The 19,218-nt window shown below is 56.1% G+C and overlaps 1 protein-coding gene across 5 annotated transcripts; it reads right to left on the bottom strand.

The window, feature by feature from the left end:
- Positions 1-497: 497 nt before the first annotated feature.
- KIF7 (kinesin family member 7) lies at positions 498-17,532 on the bottom strand. Of its 5 annotated transcripts, none has more exons than XM_038417958.2 (19): positions 17,368-17,532; positions 16,098-16,493; positions 13,846-14,046; positions 12,008-12,425; positions 10,576-11,110; positions 9,459-9,596; positions 8,745-8,972; positions 8,177-8,343; positions 7,350-7,459; positions 6,809-6,961; positions 5,643-5,845; positions 5,235-5,432; positions 4,859-4,984; positions 4,002-4,178; positions 3,401-3,616; positions 2,749-2,955; positions 2,086-2,284; positions 1,746-1,877; positions 498-1,446 (listed from the first exon to the last, which is right to left on the bottom strand). In XM_038417958.2, exons 2-19 carry the CDS (start codon positions 16,423-16,425, stop codon positions 1,046-1,048), a joined length of 4,137 nt encoding a protein of 1,378 aa, XP_038273886.1. In that variant the 5' UTR covers positions 16,426-16,493; positions 17,368-17,532; the 3' UTR covers positions 498-1,045. The 5 variants fall into 5 exon arrangements, with proteins under 5 accessions (XP_038273886.1, XP_038273888.1, XP_043349217.1 ...); XM_038417960.2 differs by having other exon boundaries at positions 498-1,443; positions 17,368-17,510; XM_043493282.1 differs by having other exon boundaries at positions 17,261-17,397.
- Between the last annotated feature and the right edge of the window lie 1,686 nt (positions 17,533-19,218).

Below are 19,218 nucleotides of genomic sequence, written 5' to 3'. Positions count from 1 at the left end.
TGGTATTTGTTGTGTGTAACTTCTCTCTCCTGCAAAATCTCATTAGTTGGGGGGGGGGAATGAAGTGCACTTCCATAGCATGACAGGCTCCTTCCAAGCTTCAGCCTCACTGATTCTCATTTCAGTTTCCCCTGGGTAAGGAAGATCAGAGGGCACTTAACAAATGCCAGTCCCATGACTGCTTAGAGATGCCTGCACCTCCCTCGGGGAGATGTATAAGTAGGGCTTTTGTAGCAATTACACCTGAGGCAAAATACAATGGATTCTCCTCTGCTGGAGGCTATTCCGTACAGAAGGAGAAAAATAGTTAAAAGCTTGGGAAAGAAACAGCCATAAAGCCCAGCCTCTGAAATGACTATCCAGGACCCTTGGAGCTATGTTTAATGGACTGCTACCAACAGGCAATACAAGAAAAAAGGTTGTCTGGTCATAAGAGTCAGTTCTGGTTAAGAGAGCACACAGAAGAGTTGCCCTACCATAACTGGTTGAGAGGTTCCATGTTCCCAAACCAGTGCCTCACCCTCAGGGGTTAAGAGTGTAGGAGGCTGTGACACATGTGATTTAATAAAACTCACTCTGCTTTATTAGAAAGTTATAGCAGAAATGTAAAAAAGTTACTACAAAGATATTTACAAGTCCCCCACACATAGTGCTAGTGTCAGAAAGCAGCTTCCCCTGGCTGCAGCCAACAGAGGCTTTCCCTTAGGAAGATGCCAGCAGGCAGGCTCCCAAACCGTAAATATAAGTCCATAGTGGTAGAGGCCCTGACCAGAGTTGTGCCAGGGGAAGCTGCTGTGGATGTGGGTGGGGAAGACTGCCCAGCTAACACAACTGGGCTGGGACACCAAAGTGGAACTGATTACACCTCCCATCAGCTGCCTTCTTAGCAATTTTTCCTTGTGAAAACAGCCCAGCCCAGTCCTCAATGAAATGCAGTATGTTTGTAGCCAAGCTGCCTAAGCAGAGCAGGAAGGTATTTACTAGCTACCCGTGGCAGGGATTGCTCCTCCCAGCACTGTGCACAGTTAGGGTTCAAAGCTTGAGTCTAGAGTGGGTTTCTCCTGACATCAATCATTCCTGGATGGAAGGGCACTGGAGCAACATTGAGGCTGGCTCTGCGCAGCTCCCTCCAGGGTTTAGGTAGAGGAGCCAGGTTCCAGGGCAGAGCCACCTCATGGGGCTGCCCAAGTCTCAGCAGGTACTCTGCCTCTCTCTGCTGAATCCCCTCTGGGCCCAAAGGGCTGTCACTGGGCAGTGAAGAGCGCCTCCATGTGGATGGTAAAGGTGCATGCACCAATTCCCTATTCTCATCCCTGCACTTATGGCTTCCTTCAGTGACAGCCACCTGCATCTGCTGTTCCACAATACCAGTGCCCGATTCTTCACAGGTCCCAAGTACAGCAGGTGGCCTGTCCCCAGCTCCAAGCATGTTTCTGTCCACTCCTGCTGGAGAAGACAGGTTGTTAGAGAAGTGGTTCTCAGGAGAGACCCTTAGATAAGTCAGGGAAACTCAAGTGCGTGCCAGTTACAGCAAGACATTGCTGAAGGGCACCGTGACCTCTGGATAATAATCCAGAGGCAACTGCCCCAACATAGGCTCTGCTCTTCCCTGCCCTTCAAACTCTTGCTGCTATAGAAATGGGAGTTTCTACCTGGTCACGTGCAGGCAAATGAAAGCATGTCTCAGGGGTAAAGCTCAAGTGGCATTCCCTACCCTGACCGGCAGGGAGCAGGGGTTTCCTCACCACGGCTCAGATTGCTCAGCCTCTGGTTCAGCACCTGGTTTGCCCACATGTAGCGGCTCAATTCTTTTTCCAGCACGTGGATTCTTCCCTCAAACTGTAGCTTGCTGCTGGCCAGCCCCTCACCCATGTGCTCTACAAAGAGAAGGAGTGTTATTACAGGCTGTGGAACTTAGAAACTGTGCCGTAGTTGCCCTGCAAAAGATACATAAAGCAGAGGAGCCATTGGGCCACAGAACTCCATCATGGAAAAGTTAACTAAGGCAGGGGTATCAAGGAGCCCACTTGGCTTGAGGGAAGAACAGGGTCCATCTCCACGGGCATAGGGAGGCAGGGGCGTTACCTTGGCTCTGCTGGAGCAGGAACTGGATGTTCTGCTCATGTTCCTTCTGTTGCAGGGTGAGCTGGCGGTCCATCTCCAGGCGCTGGCGCTCCACAGCTACCTCCAGCCAGTACACCTGCTGCTGTTGCTCCTCCAGCTGCATTTCCAGCTCAGAGAAAGCAATGTGCTGTCTGTGCTGATCCTCTCGCAGGGTCACCACCTGCCCCGGGCCCAAGAGCAGGCCACACATCAAACCCTCTCTGAGGCTTGGAAGCTTCACTCTTCCCCACTGATCAAGTTAGTTTCTTGCTAAGGAGCAAAAAGGGCTTGGTCTTCTATAGAGCCCAGCACTTTCAAAGGGCCACAGCTGCCTCAGTGCCACCAGGGGAGCCAGGCAGCATCTGAGAGCAATGTCAGGGGGCCAGCTAGAGTAGAGCCCAGCTGGGATACCCAGCACTTCTGCCCCAGTCAGGGTGTTTGCAACACTGGGGGCTTGTGTGTCGCACAGAAACCAGGCTACAAAAGGAATAGAGGGGGGCTGCCCCTCCACAGTAGAGAGCCAGAAAAAGACCAGGATTCCTGGGCAGAGGTACCGCACAGTGCAGGAGGGAAGTGCCATTTGATTAGACATCACAGTCCCAAGCAGAGCCGTGGGCTGGGGCAGGGCAGCTATCTGGACCCTACCTTATCGAAGTACTTGCAGAGCAGAGCTCGGGTCTCGGAGGAGGAGAGGTAGCTGAGCTTGGCCATGAGGTTCATCTCACACTGGGACAGCAGGCTGGCCGAGGCCCGCAGGACCCGCTGTCTGCATGTGATTGACTCGTTCTTGTACTCAATCGCAGCATCCAGAGCCTCAATAGCCTCATCCAGCTGGAACAGGATCCGCTCCTCCTGCCGCCGCGGGGGGAGGAAGGGAGCTGCAGTTACTCCTGGGTTAGAATGAGGGGGAACGGAACCCACCCAGAGCAGTCAGGTAGGTGATCTGCAAGCTACAACCAGGCTTCAGCCCTGCCAGGGCCCCTCACTCTTTAGCCCCCCCCCCCCATTCCACTCGTATCTGACACACACACAGCTCTGCCAATACACCTTACTACAGACACGGGCCTCCCCCCGCGGATATGTCCAGCCTCAGGCCTCTTCCAAGGCTGACAATTGTACTCAACTGTGCTAGATTTGGATAGACTGTAATGTGCAAAATCAGGCCCATCACAGTCTTCTTCCACGTGACCAACGTAGCTCTGAGGCTAGGCGCGAAAGGCTGGCACACAGCCCTTTCCTAGACATCCTCTCGCTATCTACACGAGCTGTGAGGTGGGCCCAAAAGGCAGCTGGTTACCTCTGGGGATAGCAGGGTGCCCTGGCGCAGCTTGTTGTCTATCTCCAGCCTTTGTTTGAGCAGCTGGTCCTTCTCCTGGCGCAAGCTATTGATTTCCTGCCGGATCTGCTGCTGATCATGGGCGCTGCCATGACGGAGCTGTCCACTTTTCTCCGTCAGCTCCTTTTCCAAGAGTTCCAGGCGGCTGGACACCTGCACGATGTCATCCGTCAAGGCCTGGAGCAGCAGGAGGAACAAGACCTCACCTGAGCACCTCCTCAAGGGAAACCCAGCCCTGCAACTGCCCTCCACGACACGCATGCAAGCCAAGGGCAATTAAACCAAACCACCCCCCAAGCCACTGTGAGAGGCAATTCCAAGGCAGGAGTTTAATGGAGAGGCCGATGTGGCTCAGATTAAAGGTCAGGAGAAGGCAGAGTCAGCAGAAGTCACACAGTGTGGGAACTATTCCCTACCCCAAACCCTGCTGATGCTGCCTCAGTCCAGACCACATCCCCAGCCCTGCCAAGGCACCTCACACCTGCAAACGTAGGGCAAGCACTCTCCCCCTCCCCATTCCCCAGCAGATGCAGCTGTGTCTGAGGGACCTCCTGCATCCCACCTGGCTGGACCGGCGTCTCTTCTTCTCCAGGCCGTTCTTCTCCTGCAGCAGCGCTTCCTTTTTGGCCACTATGGCTTCCCGTTTCCTCAGCTCGTCCTCCAGCTCGTCCAGGGCGCGACGCTGCTCAAGGACTTTGTCCATTTCCAGGTCCAGCCACTTCTTCTGCTCCTCAATTTTCTGATAGAAAGAAAGGAAGAGAGGTAGGGGATGGGGGAAGGATGTGGTCACCGATAGGAAGGAGGTTAGGTCTGAGGAGCAGAGGCTTCTACTAGCTACTTCTTTGGCCCCATCACTGCAGAGCTGAGTGCTTCATCCCTTAACGGATTTATCCTCACACAGCCCTCTGAGCTAGGGCAGTGCTCTTATCCCCAGTGTACAGAGGAGGAACTGAGGCACGCAGAGGCTGTGATTTGCCCAAGGGCACAAAGGAAGTCTGTGGCAGAATAGAGAACAGAACCCAGGTTTCCTGAGTAACAGGTTAGTGTCCTAAGCACTGGGCTGGCCCTCCTGTCATCTGGCTGACAGAGAAGGTTTCACCACAGTTGCTCCATGCCCCAGCCGTTTGGGATTACTGGGGCTCAGGAGGGTCCTGGCTAGGACAGGTCAGTGCACTTCAGGTCCCAGGAATATGTGGGGTCCAGAGCAGAGGCTGCATGTGAGCTTTGCCCCCTGAGGAAGGAGGATACAGTGAATGTTAGGGGTGTGGGTCAAGCTCAGTCTGTCCTTCCTGGGGGGAGATTCCAGGGACAGCTGCCAATCAGGGCATGGGGCCAGACACCTTTGCTGACATTACCAATCTGGTGCAGGACTCCCCTAAGTGCCCACCCCATTTGAACAGGCAGGTCACTGCTATGTACCTGCTGCTGCTCCAAGCTGATCACAGACCCATTGCTGCCGCTCCTCCGTTTCCTCTGGAAAGCTGCAATCTCCTCCGTCTTGATGCGCAGGATCTTCTGATGCTGCTCATGTTTCAGTTCCAGCTCCTGTGCAGGGGGGAGAGGCCGTTAGTTTGGGGGTGAAGTGGGGGGAGAACAGGTTGATCCCGAGCCAAGGAGCTCAGACTGATAGACGGGGCTGGAGCCCTCACAGCCTCAAGCTCAACTCATTGGGCCAAGCTGCTACTCCAGAAAATGCAGTACAGGCTTCCCTCCGCAACCTGCTGCTGGCGAGGACACACAGACACACACCAGAGCTACCCTCTGCCCTTGGCTGGCCCCAGGGTCTAGCTCTGACCTTGACTCGGTGCTGCCGCTTGTGCATCTCTGTCTCCAGGCGGCGTTTCTGCTCCGCCTCCTCACGCAGGCGCCTCTGCAGCTGCCCCTGCTGCCGCCGCATCAGCTGGACGTTCCTTTCCAGCTCCCGCACCCGCTTCTCACTCTGGGCAGACAGCGACACCAGCCTCTCCGTCACTTGCTGCTTCTCTCGCAGCACCTGCCACGGGACAGCTGCTCTCAGACTGGAGGCCAGGAAGCTGGATAGCACCCTGACCTTCGGAGAATCCCTGATAGCCTTTGGGAAGAGAGCGAGCCCCCAACCCTACTCAGACACAGCCCGGGGGCAAGCAAGCTGTGCTCAACCTGCAAGCGCTTCACGCTCCTCCCAGCTGGGGCAGAGAGGTGAGGACCCCGCGCTCACACTGACCCGTGCCTTGCTCTGGGCTGCTGCAACCCTCGTGCGATATTCCTGCAGTTTGCATTTCTCTCCAGCATCCTGGGGCTCCTTCCCCTCCAGTTCCTGCAGCTGCTTCTGGCCACTGCTCAGCTCTGCTCGCACCTGCTCCGCCTCCTGCTCCAGCTCAAAGATCTTCCGGCAGTACTGTCTATTCATGGCCTGGGCATCCTTGCCTGAGAGCGCCACGAAATCCACACTGTCACCAACTGCTCTGCCCCCTCCCGCCCCTCTCCCTTCCAGGAGGCACAGCTGGAAGGACAGCAACGCCAAGGGACTGTATGGACCTGGCAGCTTCAGGCATTCGCCAGCCCCTCAAGAGCAGCCGTTGTGGCATCGGGACACTGGGCTGTGCTAGACTAGCCTCCACAGGGCACGAACTGGGGCTGTCCCGGGCCTGTTGCACAGGTGCACAGGCAAGGAGTCACTTCCCTTTCCTGGGGATCAGATTTCCCACCTTGCCCCAATGTTCTCTTGGCTCATCCTGCAGGAAGCCCCACTGCAGCATACCACGTATGCCACCAGCCCTGCTGGTCTGATCTCCAGCAATCCCTGCTCTGGCTTGAAATGGGGCTGGATGCTGTGACTCCTCCCCTTCTTCCAGCCAGCACCCTTCCCTCCCTCAGCTCCTCCAATGAGAGACCCTGAGGGAAATGAAGGAGAAGCCAAGAAGAAGGATCTCAACCATAAGGTGGTGGCAGAAGCAGCACTAGAGTGGAAAGAGGGGGAGAGAGATGGCTGAGGGGGGATTGTCTCATACTGCATGCAAGGGTTTAATCAGTATTTTCTGAGGCCAGGCAAGCAGCTGGGCACAGGGCTCACTTCCCTGCTGAGGAGGGAGAGTCTCCTTGCTAGCAGTAAGAGCAAGCCCCCCAAGATGCAGGACAGCGTGGCCCAGATCCAGGGAGTGGGGCCATGCTCGTGGTAACAAGTGTGGCAGGGAAGGTCACTCAGCGCACTGCGAACCTGGCCTAACGGGGAAGGCGCACAGGGAGGGATGCAGAGTTGGAGGAACAGAGGGAACAATGTCCCACCAGGAGAGAAGACAGGCAGAGATTCAGCATCTCCTCCCATAGGTGTAAGCCCAAGAACCCCAAAGCCTCCCTGGTAGGAGCATCACCACACCAGCATCTCTGCACCTGTCTTGATGAGCTCTGCGATCAGCTCCTCCTTCATGCGAATGTTTATTGCAAGCTCCCGGATCTTCTGCTGGGCTTGCACCAGCCGCCGCTCTGAGTCCTTCCCTGAAAGGCCTTCCCTGGGACCAGCCAGCTCCCTTCTCCTGCAGACCTCTGTAACACAGAGTGCGAGCTTGCTTCAGATCCTTGCCCAGGAAGCTGCCGTCCCAAAAGCAAGGTGGAGAGGGGACAACAAGCCAATAATGCTGTGGCCCAGATCTGGCAGAACGCAGTCCATGGTTGCCCTCATCTTTAATACCACCGCTACAGCCCTCAGTCTACAGATCCCAGCATGCAATGCTCCATCTTGAGAAAAGCAGCCGGGCCACAATCTGCTCCATTCTGCGCTAGTCTGGCCTAGGTTGGGCAGTCTGGATGCCCCTGCACCACCTTTCTTTTCTAGAGCAGAGCATATGGCTGGGCTCCTCACCATTGCCAACAGAGACCGAGGGCATCACTAACCTTCGGAAGATCCCCCCCGGGATACACAGTCTCCACTCACCTTTGGCCAGTTCCGGGGGTTCCTCCTGCATGGGCAACAAGTTGCCTCTGCTCTGCTCCTCACACACCTTGCTGGAAACGTCCTTCTTGCTCCAGCTTTGGATCCCATTTCTAGAACAGACGCAAATCAGTTTAGCTGAGTGCAGGCTCAGCTACAACTGAGGGAAGAAGGAACCTGCTCCAAGCCTGCCACATGGCACTAGCCCAACAGAGAGGGACGCAGCTGCCCTTGGCCTACCAGGCAAAGCAATGCTCTGTGGGAATGGGTTTCAGAGGGGCTGGGATCTGGAACGAAGCAGCAGACTCAAATCCATCTCAGGCCATTTCCCATGGACAGGTGCTCACATCCCCCAAGCCAGCAGTTGGCCAAGGGCTGAATGGCCCCAGAGATGGAGCTCACCTCTCAACTCTAAAAATGGCCCCTCCAAATCAGGGCAGCGATACAGAAGGAGGAAGCTTGAACTGCCCCTGCCTGTGCTGTGCAGGGTGGGCTCAGTCTCTGGGGCCATCAGGCCAGCACCTCTGCCCTCCGCCAGCACTAGCCTTGCTGAGCAATTAGACGCTAATCTGCAGTTCAGCCATTACAAACACACTCACTTTTCCTGACTCTTCCGGTTTGGCTTCTGTAGTTCTACAAGTACCTCTCGGGCTTAGGGGATATGGCACCCGCCTGGCTAAGGGCTCCTAGGTGGCTCATTTAGAGCCAGCCCAACTCCTGGTGCAGGAGTCTCTGGCTGGCGATTGGACAAATCCTTAATCAGGGGAAGCAGACATGGTGTTCAGGGAGTGGCCCCGGCTGACGTTCCCGTGTGTGCAGCCTCCACTCACCTGCGCTGGTGCAGGGACCGTTTCTGTTCCCCCTCTTCCTCCAAGGATGGCTCAGAGTCCTCACTGCACTCCCTCATCAGCATCACGTCTTTGGCCTCCAGACTGCCAGCACGGCTTTGGCAATGCACCACCAGGTCCTCCCCCGGGTGGGATGGGCTGCTGCTGAGCTGCTTGGGGTAGAGCGGGTGGTCATGCACGGAAAGATGAACACACTGCGTAAGGGCCAGGGCTCAGGAGGGGGCACTGAGTTACAAAGAGGGAGACAATGTGGAGCTCAGTGGCTTTGTGAGCAGGGCTGGTGAGTTCCTGGGCCCAGCCAGCTGCTCAGCACACAAGGCTTTACCTGCAGCCTGGGCTCGGGATGCAATGTGTAAGTGCTCAGACTTGGTTGAAACCAGTTTTTCCCCCAAACTGAGCAAAGGCCTTACAGCAGGGAGGACACCACCAACGCCTAGGGCCGAGTTAGAGACTGAACATGGAAAAGGCCAGCTCCTCTGGTCAGGGGAGCCAGAACAGAAACCAGCCCTTTCCAAGAGCAAGCACCCGTGGAAATGACTTACACCCCCACCTTTCCACAATGGACTCTTCTGCTCTGGCTGGTGTGGAACGGCCTCGACTGGACCAGGCTGAGGCCATGGGACCGCGTGGTATCCAGCGGGGCCGTGTGAGGTCTCTGGGCGAGCTCCACCAGGTGAACGTTTTGCAGCAGCTCCGGCACCTGCAGGTCTGGCATTGCCATCTCCAGGCGCACGTGTAGCTCCGAGATGGCATCCTGCTGCTCCTGCAACTTGTTGCTCTGAAAAACAACGGAAGATGGGGTTTCCCACGCACGTCTCTCAGGCCTGCTGCTAGCACAGTAGCAAACAGGACATGCTGCACTCTCCCTGATTCCCCGCCCCCGCTCTCTGTGCCATTCGGAAAAAGGGTGGCAGATTAATTGGAGAGATGAGATAGGCAGGGAGATGTGGCTGGGTTTGGGGAGTGGAGGGGGGCAGGCACTAAAAACCCAACAGGAAAATCCCATCCCAGATGGGAGAATCTACAGCACAGGCCAGGCTGGGCCACGCAGCATTTGAAATTAAAGGCTCCCTAGTTGGGCCTATTCTCTGAGGAATAACACTGCGATGAAGGTTGAAAAGGGAGCAAGGGCCCACAGGGACACCAGGAGGGTGCAGGGAGGGTTTGCCCACCAGGACAGAGAGGTACAGGTTGCAGGCAACAGGAAGGGGAGGGGACTGCTGGGTCAGAGATTCCCCTGGGCATGGGCAGAGGCCAGCAGTACCTGCAGTTTGTACTGCTCCATGGCATCCTCCAGGGCAGCTAGGAAGTCACGGTTCTCCTCCTCCAGACGCTCCACCTGTCTCTGCAGCTGGGCCAGGTGCTCCTCTCTGGCTGCCTCACATGCTTTCTCTGTGCTCACCTGCCCGCAGAGAAAGGAAGAGAGACGGCATCAGCAACCCCCCAAACGTCACTGTGCCTCCCTCCCTGCCCCACACGCGGCACAAACAAGTATGTCTGCTGTACGGTGTGTCACTCACCAGTCGGACACAAAGACCTGTTCACTCCTCCCCATGTGATTGGGGTGACAGGCCCGAGAGGAAAGATGTTATTTAGACCGTTACTAAGTCAGGCTGCAATGGGGGACACTGCTGGGAGGGAAGAGTTGCAGTGCTGGCCATTCCCTCTGCAAGTTGTGCTCAGTGGGGCTCCCACAACACACACCCCCACCCACCCCATTGAAATAACTTCTCTAGTTCTACAACCGCTTTCCCCACCAGAGGAGTAGGTACGTTCCAAACTACATTGGAAGCTAGTTTAATTTCACATTTAAAAAAAATCCCACTGGAACCCAGCCATCGTTCGGCCTCGCTACCATCTGCCAGCAGGATCCAGGCTTCTCCCTCACTCCCCAGCCACACTCCCTGTGTGGATGCTGCTTTCCACCCCAACAGCAGCTGCCTTTCAGTGAAGAGGCAGGGGGAGGGACCTAAGAGGGATTGGGAAGCTGGTTGATGGTTTCCTAGTTGATGTCTGAGAAGCACTTTGTCCTCTGTGGAGGACAGGGACTGCTGAGTTATTCAGGGGAAACCAAAACTGAAGCTAGGTCTCAAGTCCCAGGCTAGCCCTAACCATTGGCCCATCCGTCTTCTCTCATAGGGAGTACTACTCCCCTCTACCCCCAGGAGGCTCTAGTGAGGGCCTAATACAGAGACAACCTCATCTCATTCTCTTCTTTCCCTCTGCCAATGCAGCTTTTCCTTTACTGTCCTTCCCAGGTGCTTCCCAGCACTCTGCTCTCGCATCAAGCATCACCACCTGCATAGCCTGGCCTGGGGCAGGTGATACCATACTGACACTTCTCACTGCCCAGTGCCCAAACAAGGGTGACACCCCAATACCTGAGTCTGTGGCGGCTTTGAGCCTTGTGCCTGGGGGCGCTGATCCTCTGCTGAGGTGCTCTCAATGCCGCTATCCAGTCCAGAGGCAGAGGTCAGCTCGCTCCTCTCGCTCTCGACCGCACACAACCACTCCTTCACTCGCAGGATCTGCTCCACGGTCAGGTTGCCCTCCCCCTGCAGTTCCATCAGGAGCTGGTAGGCAGTGTCCGTGCATGTCCTGTAGTGAGCGCACTCTGCCAGCAAGCGGGCAGTGTGGTCTTGTGGGCACCGCTTGGCAGCGTCGGAGCGGTTTATGATACGGGTCTCCGAGCGGTGCCGCTGCTCCAGCGCCCTCTGCAGGTTCTTTATTTGAAGCTGCAGCTCCTCTACATGCTCTGTCTCCCTGCGGCAGTTCACCATGGCCTTGTTCTTGATGTTTTGAGCTCGGCTGGCGTAGTTCAGCGTGTTGAGACTCTCATCGAAGTCAGAGGAGGAAGGGCTGACGCAGGCGATCATGACAGTCTGGGCATTCCCCCCCAGGGAGTCTTTCAGGATCCTAAGGAGAAGAGCGGACACCTCAGATCAGAGCAAGGGGCTGCAGCCCATGCTACGGCAGACATGCCAGGGCTGGCAGGGTATTCACAGCACCACCCTTCTCACAGGGTGAACCCAAGGGTACAAAACCCTTTATCATCAGCTCAGTGCTGGAGAGAGGCCAGGACGACAGCCCTGAGTTCCTGTATGTTCCTACGGGAGAGGGAGAGCACAGCCTGAAGCACTGCAAGCGTCCCTCAAACTGACCTCTGGTGAAAATGCCTCCAGTACAGCAGCCACTTCTGGGGATGAGAGGGGCTCCAAATAACCTCTGCTGGGCATGGTAACAAGGGGGTAACAAGGATAATGTGACCCTGTCTGAGCTAGGAACTAGACTGAGACCACCTTAGTTCACACAGGCCCCAAACCGCCATCTGATGGGAACATCTGCTAGTCTCTGCTAGGCAGGAACAGATGGGACCCTCCATACCCCACTCCCAGTGCCCTGAGCCACAGGAGCACAGGTCACCCAGCCTAATGTTTTATAGTGAAGCAGCACTGGAACAAGCTGGACTTTCACGCTTATCCTTGGCTCCCTGCTTTTCAGGGACCCCTCCAGCCAAACACACCTACAGGATGGACTGACAGGCCTGGATACCTGTGGCCTTTTGGAGAGATGGACAGCTGACCTCTTCAGAACCAGTCAGAGAGCCTCCAAGTGAGAGCAGCAGGGACAAGCGACCTGGCAAATTTAACTGTGGCAGCCACCAACCCTGACTGGGCAAGGTTTGGCCAAGCCCCAGCCAAACCCCTTCGCATGCTGGGAAGCAGTAAAGAAGGCTGTTGTCCTTGCTACGGGGCTGAGAGAGCACCAGCCAGATTAGCAGCGTATGTGGGTGGCCCAGGAACCATGGGGTACCTGGTGATTTTGGAATCCCTGTAGGGAATGTGGCTGCATTTCCTGCGGGGGTCCCCCAAGGCGCTGATCACATTGCCCAGAGCCAGCAGGCCACTGTTGATCTGGATACTCTCCTTCAGGCGCTCCCCTGTGTTTCCAGTCTTAACCACCCGCTCTGAGCCTGCTAGGTCCACAAAGTGGAATTTGGAAGCCAGGACTTGGCCGGAGGCCGGGACCGAGGCCCTGTCGTGGAGGGTGAGATGGGTGAGTCGGCCAGCACCGCGCCGCTGCTCCATGGTTACTGTGAAGATGGTGTGTGAACGGCTCGACTGTGTGTTGATGTGGGTGGCTCCCGTGTGCTTGACCGTGTTGCCCATTTCCAGCAGGCTCAGGACCTCATCCAGCCCCTCCACTTCCGTTTCCTTCACCCCATACAACACTGCAACGAGACAAACACAGCAGTGACGGTGCTGGCATGGATACTCACACTGCCCGGGAAAGCCACACAAAGAAACAGATAGGAGGTTCAGCAGCGGTGGAAGGGCAGTTGGGACTCACACATAGCGAAACTCCCAGAAGGGAAATCTGTTTCCTACCCAAAGGCTTTTCCTCCAGTCAGCCGGGTACACCTGTTTGTTATAGTAGGGTTGCTCGAAAGGGCCAGACTGTGCACCCAGCTAATTCATCATGGGCCACGCCCCTGCATTCAGCCATAGGCATCTATTTTAAGCAACCAACACTGGCTCATTTGTTTGGGGGACAAACCCTTCCACCCCTGCCTCACCAAATAAATAAGGGGCATAGCACAGATACAGCGAAGCAGAAAAATGAGGTTTCTTAGCTACCCTTGGGAACAGCCCCAGGACTGAAACGTTGGTCCCGATGACATACAATCCCTTTGGAGGCCTCCACAGCACACCCCGGCTGAGCTTCTCACAGCCGACGGTGCCTAAGAAAGGCGAGGGGCCACGAATCTCAAGTGTTGCTGAAAATGGAGACCTGCACCCTGAGGACGTCCCTTTAGACCCCTTCCATGCCGATGCTGCCATTACTATCACATGGTGCCGCTGGAACCCAGGAATTTCAGAGGGAATGGACCAGAGACATCAGGCAGCAGAGCACCACTGAACTAAGGCCAGTGTCTCATCCAGTATTGTCCTAGCAATGCCAAATGTCCTTCAAATATTTCACTTGCCTTAGAGAATACGTAATCCGGAGCTACCCCTAGAAGACAGAGAATCCACCACAAGGCTAGCGTGGGTTTGTTTGGCCACAATTACTTTCTGTGCATAAGGTAACTACTGGGCACATGGCTAGTGTTCAAAGGTGAGGCCCTTGCACTGCTTCAGAGAGCCTAGTGCAGATGGGGCTATAAGAAAGCTCTCCTTGCACTATTCAGCAGAGCCTGCTAGCCAAGGTCAGCTGCATGGACCGCGAGTGAGATCTCAGGTGCCAGGAGACTTCCTTTTGTCCCCATGTTAAATGGCCACCTGTAAAATGACTTTCCAGCACCGGGGGACCTGAATGGCTGAGCTCCTGAAGATGTTGGAAGGGATGTTGCTCCACCCACATTCAGGAAAAAAAAAAAAGCCCTTAAATAAAGCCTCACAGCTGGGACCCCCCAGTCAGAGCACATATTATGCCCCATATTCTGTAACTACATGCTATAGTGGCCAAAAACTGAGTCCCAGCCACAGTCACCATTCATAAGTTTCATAGTAAGAGGCTGGGGGAGAGTAATGGAGATAATCGCTTCTTTGTCAGGGCAGAAGCACGGTGCACTGCTTTGCAGGAACACACGTCCAGTCCTGGCCATGGGAGTCACTCCAGGAGGGGAGTCTAAGAGCAGCCATAGGTACCAATATTGCCCTTGTCGTCCTCACGGATCTGGATGTCCTTGCTGGCCGTTTCCACTTGCAGCAGGTCTTGGAACTCCTCCTTATACACCTCCAGGTAGGAGACTCTGACTGTGTAGTCCATCAGGTCGTTCTCATCAATGAGTTTGAAGATCTCAGCCATGGCACGTGGGATGATGCCCTGCTCATCCTCATTGATGGAAGCTGGCACAGAGAGAGACACACAATCACCAGAAGCAGTGGATGCTCAGAGAGCCAACTCCAGTGTAGTGTGCAGCAGATGACAATCAAAGCAGAGCACATCTCATGCCATAAGGACAGTATGCCACAGGGACCAGCCTAACACCATCTCATGTGCTCAGCAGTGAGGGTCCATATTAAAGGCCCCAAGGAGCACTTCTCATAGGAGGTCCTAGGGTCCTTGTCCAAAATTCCCCTCAACCCAATGGTGCATTACTGCTGCCCTTCATGCAGAGGTGGTGTATCTTAGGGTATGTCTTTACAGCACAGTTAACTTAGCCTGGGTGTGAGTGTTCCCACAGCCAAACTATGCCCATATCCTCACTGTTTCTGCACTCGCCCTCGTGTCTGGAGGCGCATCCCACAGTTCTTTGTGCTGAGAGGTTCTAGGATTCTTTCCTAGCCAGTTGTGTCAATTGCAGGAAAACTTGTCTGTCCTTTGGGGGGAATTGTGAGACAGCACTGGAGGATTATCAACACTTGAGTGATTTAGCCTGAATCCTCACTGCAAAATGGACAGGCTGCAGCCTAAGTGAAAGCAAGATCTGGGCTCTAACCCACACCCCTAGCCAGGATAACTAGCCCAGGTTTAACCTGGGTCAGAGATTTTTCTGTGTGGAAAGTCCTGTGGGGTTGGGCTAAAACATGGTGAAGAACTCAGGTTAACCGTGCAGTGAAGACATATCCTTAGTGGTACTGCATGTATAGAGTTGTAAAGTGCTTTCTTAAGGAGAGAAAAGTAAATTATAATATCCATAGGTAGCAAACATTATGGCTGAGGCTGAAATGTGATTTCCTTTGAATCCAGCTCTGCTCAGAACTTTCTCCAATTAAAAAAATATTCTTCTGGGCTGAGAACTTCTTTAAATTAAATTAAGTTTTACATTGATTTTTGGTGTGGGGAGGTTTCCAATATCCCCAAACCATCTGAAGTTGTAAGCCTCAAACTTGAAGACAGCCCTAACTGCAAAAAGAAAAGTCAAGCCAAGCTTGAAAACAGACAAGCAATTTGGTATTTTTATAGCTATCTTTCTGCACATGCGCGGTAAATATTTTAAGGAGCTCTTAGGTACCAAAACAGCCAACCCTTCAGTATTAAAGCATTTATGGAAACCGAACAGCGGAAGCTCAAGAAAAGGGGGGAAAAGGAAAGTGCAACAACAAAAACCTATGAAATGAAATACAAAACTCCTTCTTTTAAGGCTGATTTAGGGTATGTCTACACTTAAATAGCTATAGCTGTATTGCTTCAGCATAGACACTCGTTACAGTGGCGGGAGGGGTTCTCCCATCGCTGAAGTTAATCCACCTCCCTGAGAGGCAGTAGCTAGATTGATGGAAGAATTCTTCCATTAACCTAGTACTGTCTATACTGGGGGTTAGGTCAGCATCTCTGAGGGGTGTGGATTTTTCACACTCCGAAAGATGTAGCTATGCTGATGTAAATTTTTAGGGCAGAACAGCCCTGAGAAATAAAGGAAGCAAGGCTCAGGAAAGTCAAAGGTGAAGGCACCCTTAGGAAATCACAAAACAATCTCCTTGCTTGACCTTCCCAAGAAAATCACATGGTAACCATACTTTACATGCTGCTCAAACACAGGTATTGATCCCAAGCCAGTGGATGAATAGTTTTGCAAAAGTTACGTCAGGTTCTTATGGGAATATTACATCAGACACAGAAAAATGTGCAGCCTCTAGTTTTTAGCTAAACATAAAAGCTCACTATCCACTGGGCACCAGAGAGAGATGTGAACTCTCTTGGTACAAGTGCAGGACAGGCAGTATGGCCAAGCTGAGGAGCCTTTGAATTTCCTCAACTTTTCGCCTGCTTCATTTCACAGCCTCGATGTTGCACTATCACCAGCTTTTCATGCTATTATTACTAAACTAGCCCAAGAAGTCCTGTCTGCCCTGCTCACAGCCAGGCCCTGGGCAGCGGGTGGAGGTGGGAACCATTGCCACACATGCATCCAGGAGGACAAGACTAGGAAGGTGCTACTTCTCCAGATACTCACAGACACTTGCTTCCCCAATGGTGTATGTTTTGCCCGAGCCTGTCTGGCCATAAGCAAACACAGTAACGTTGAAGCCTTCAAAGAAGGCCTCGACAAGTGGCTGCACGCAGGCGCCATACACCGACTCCTGGTTTGAGGATTCGGTGAAGACAGCATCAAAGTGGAAATGGCGGTTACGACCCAGGGTCACCTCGTTGGTCTCTGGGTCCCCGTGCAGGCAGGCCTCGTGTCCGTGCAACAGCTCCTTGGGCAGCAGGGGTCGAATGCGCACGGCCACTCTGACGGGAGTCTCTTCAGCTCGAGGCTGAGCCTCAGCTTTCAGACCCATGGTCAGCAACAGCAGCAAAGTCAGGAGAGCCCCAAGCCAGGTGCCGGCATCATCTCTCTGCCCACATGCTGTAAGGAGAGAAATGGGTTAGTGTAAATTCAGGCCAGCAATTGCCTCTGAGCAACCATTGAGAAAGGTTCCTGATGATTTGATTGAGGGCTGCAGAGAGTAGAGCTGGAAAAGATTCAGGATCCAGCTACCAGGGGTCGGTGCAGGGCTGGGCCCTACTGTACATTTACTATAGCTTTATCCAGACTTGTTTCACACTTGCTTAGTTTTGGGGCTCCCACACATTTCTTTGGGGGCTATTCCCCAGCCAGCTCAACCCCAGAGCCAGGACTTTATCCTCATAGTCGGTCTGCATTTCCCCATTGTTAATCTCCTCCAGCTCCCCATGCACAGCCTGAATGAGGCCTCCCGTCCCTGGAGTTCATCTGCTTCACCTTGACTCTGCCCTGGCGACTGGAGGGTCACTCCTTTCCCCCTCTCATCTGATGCAAATGGGGACAGGCTGGGGGCACGGGCAGACCTGGTAATCTGTGCCTCTTGGTGCCACCTACCAAGGCCTCTGGGCACCACCACTAACCGGAGAGGGCAGCGCTCTCCGTAACTACCCGGGGCCCTAGCGAACCCCCACTCCCACAGGTACACACAGACCCTTAAATCTCCCCAGGGGCTTTGGGGAAGCCACTGAGCCAGCTGGAGACAGGAGGGTGCCCCGAGTCCCTCCAGATGGGAGAGCAGGGAGGAGAAGAGGGTCACCACTCTGATCCCAGGGCAGTGGCTGGCTGTGGGGGGGCGATGCCAAGGGACCCAGGGGTGGGGGGGTGTCCACCATGCGGGCCGTGTACCCCCGTCGCAGGGCACTGCACTGAGCCCCCCTAGGGTGCTGAGCCCCAGGGTGGGGGCCGCGCCGCTGAGCCCAGGCAGCCCCGCACTCACCCCTCGAGCCGGCCGGACACTCACAAGCCCCGGGCCGGGCGCACTGGGATGGCGTCAGGCGCGCGCCCGGCCTGGGGGGGGGGGGCTCGAGCCCCGCCCCGCTAGCGTCGCCCCCCCCCCCAGGGGCGTCAACTCCGCCAGCCCGGCCCGTGCCAGAGCCAGTGACCCCGCCCGGCCTCCCGCCGCCCCCCGCCATCCCTCTCCAGCGTCACCAGCCGCCCCCCCCGTCCTGCCACCCCGCCCCCAAAGGGTCATCCCCCCCCCCCGTCCTGCCACCCCGCCCCCAGCAGGGTCATCCCCCCCCAACCAGTCCTGCCACCCCGCCCCCAGCAGGGTCATCCCCCCCCAACCAGTCCTGCCACCCCACCCCCACCAGGGTCATCACCCCCCCCACCCAGTCCTGCCACCCCACCCCCACCAGGGTCATCCCCCCCCGCGTCCTGCCACCCCGCCCCCACCAGGGTCATCCCCCCCCAACCAGTCCTGCCACCCCGCCCCCACCAGGGTCATCACCCCCCCCACAGTCCTGCCACCCCGCCCCCAGCAGGGTCATCCCCCCCCCCACCCAGTCCTGCCACCCCACCCCCAGCAGGGTCATCACCCCCCCCCCCGTCCTGCCACCCCGCCCCCACCAGGGTCATCACCCCCCCCCCACAGTCCTGCCACCCCGCCCCCAGCAGGGTCATCCCCCCCCCCCCCAGTCCTGCCACCCCACCCCCACCAGGGTCATCCCCCCCCACCCAGTCCTGCCACCCCGCCCCCACCAGGGTCATCACCCCCCCCGTCCTGCCACCCCGCCCCCACCAGGGTCATCACCCCCCCACACAGTCCTGCCACCCCGCCCCCAGCAGGGTCATCCCCCCCCGTCCTGCCACCCCGCCCCCACCAGGGTCATCACCCCTCCCCGTCCTGCCACCCCGACCACACCAGGGTCGGGGGAGGGATAGCTCAGTGGTTTGAGCATTAGCCTGCTAAACCCAGGGTTGTGAGTTCAGTCCCTGAGGGGCCATTTAGGGGATCTGGGGCAGAAATAGGAGATTGGTCCTGCTTTGAGCAGGGGGTTGGAGTAGATGACCTCCTGAGGTCCCTTCCAACCCTGAGATTCTATGATCACCCCTCACCCCCCGGTCCTGCCACTCCCCCGATCATCAGCCCCTGCCACCCCCAACCAGCATCATCAGCCCTCCCCTCCCCAGCCCTGCCATCCCTCTCCAGGGTCATCAGCCCCTGCCACCCCAACCAGTGTCAACAGCCCCCCTAGCCCTGCTACCCACCAGTGTCATCAGCCCCCCGGCCAGCCCTAACACTCCCCCCTCCCACCAGGGTCATCAGCCCTCTCCAGGGTCATCAGCCCCCCAGTCCTGCCAGCCCAACCCATGTCATCAGCCCTACCCCAATCCTGCAAACCCCCCCCGGGTCATCAGCCCCTCAGTCCTGCCACCCCAACCAGTGTCATCAGTCACCCTGCCACCCCCCCCCAGGGTCATCAGCCCCCCCCAGGCCTGCCACCCCTCCTCAACCAAGGTTATCACTCCTCCTAGCCGTGCCACCCCCAACCAGCATCGTCAGACCCCCCCCAATCCTGCCACCCCTCCAAAACCAGGGTTATCCCCCCCAGTCCTGCCACCCCCCTACCAGAGTCATCAGCCCCCTATCCCTGCCATCCCCGCCAACCCCCACCAAGCCCTGCCACCATCCTATTCCAGCCAGGGTTATCAGCTCCCCCAACCCAACCACCCCCTTTCCCCAACCGCCCCTTATCCCAGCCAGTTAAACACTGCCTGATCTGGTGTAGGCACTCTGGCTGTCAGGAGTGATGGGGAGGGCTTATATGGTGGTGTCTTTGTGGCT

Source organism: Dermochelys coriacea, chromosome 10 (assembly GCF_009764565.3).
Source record: "Dermochelys coriacea isolate rDerCor1 chromosome 10, rDerCor1.pri.v4, whole genome shotgun sequence".
Taxonomy (NCBI): Eukaryota; Metazoa; Chordata; order Testudines; family Dermochelyidae; genus Dermochelys; species Dermochelys coriacea.
This window is presented reverse-complemented; position numbering and strand designations above follow the sequence as displayed.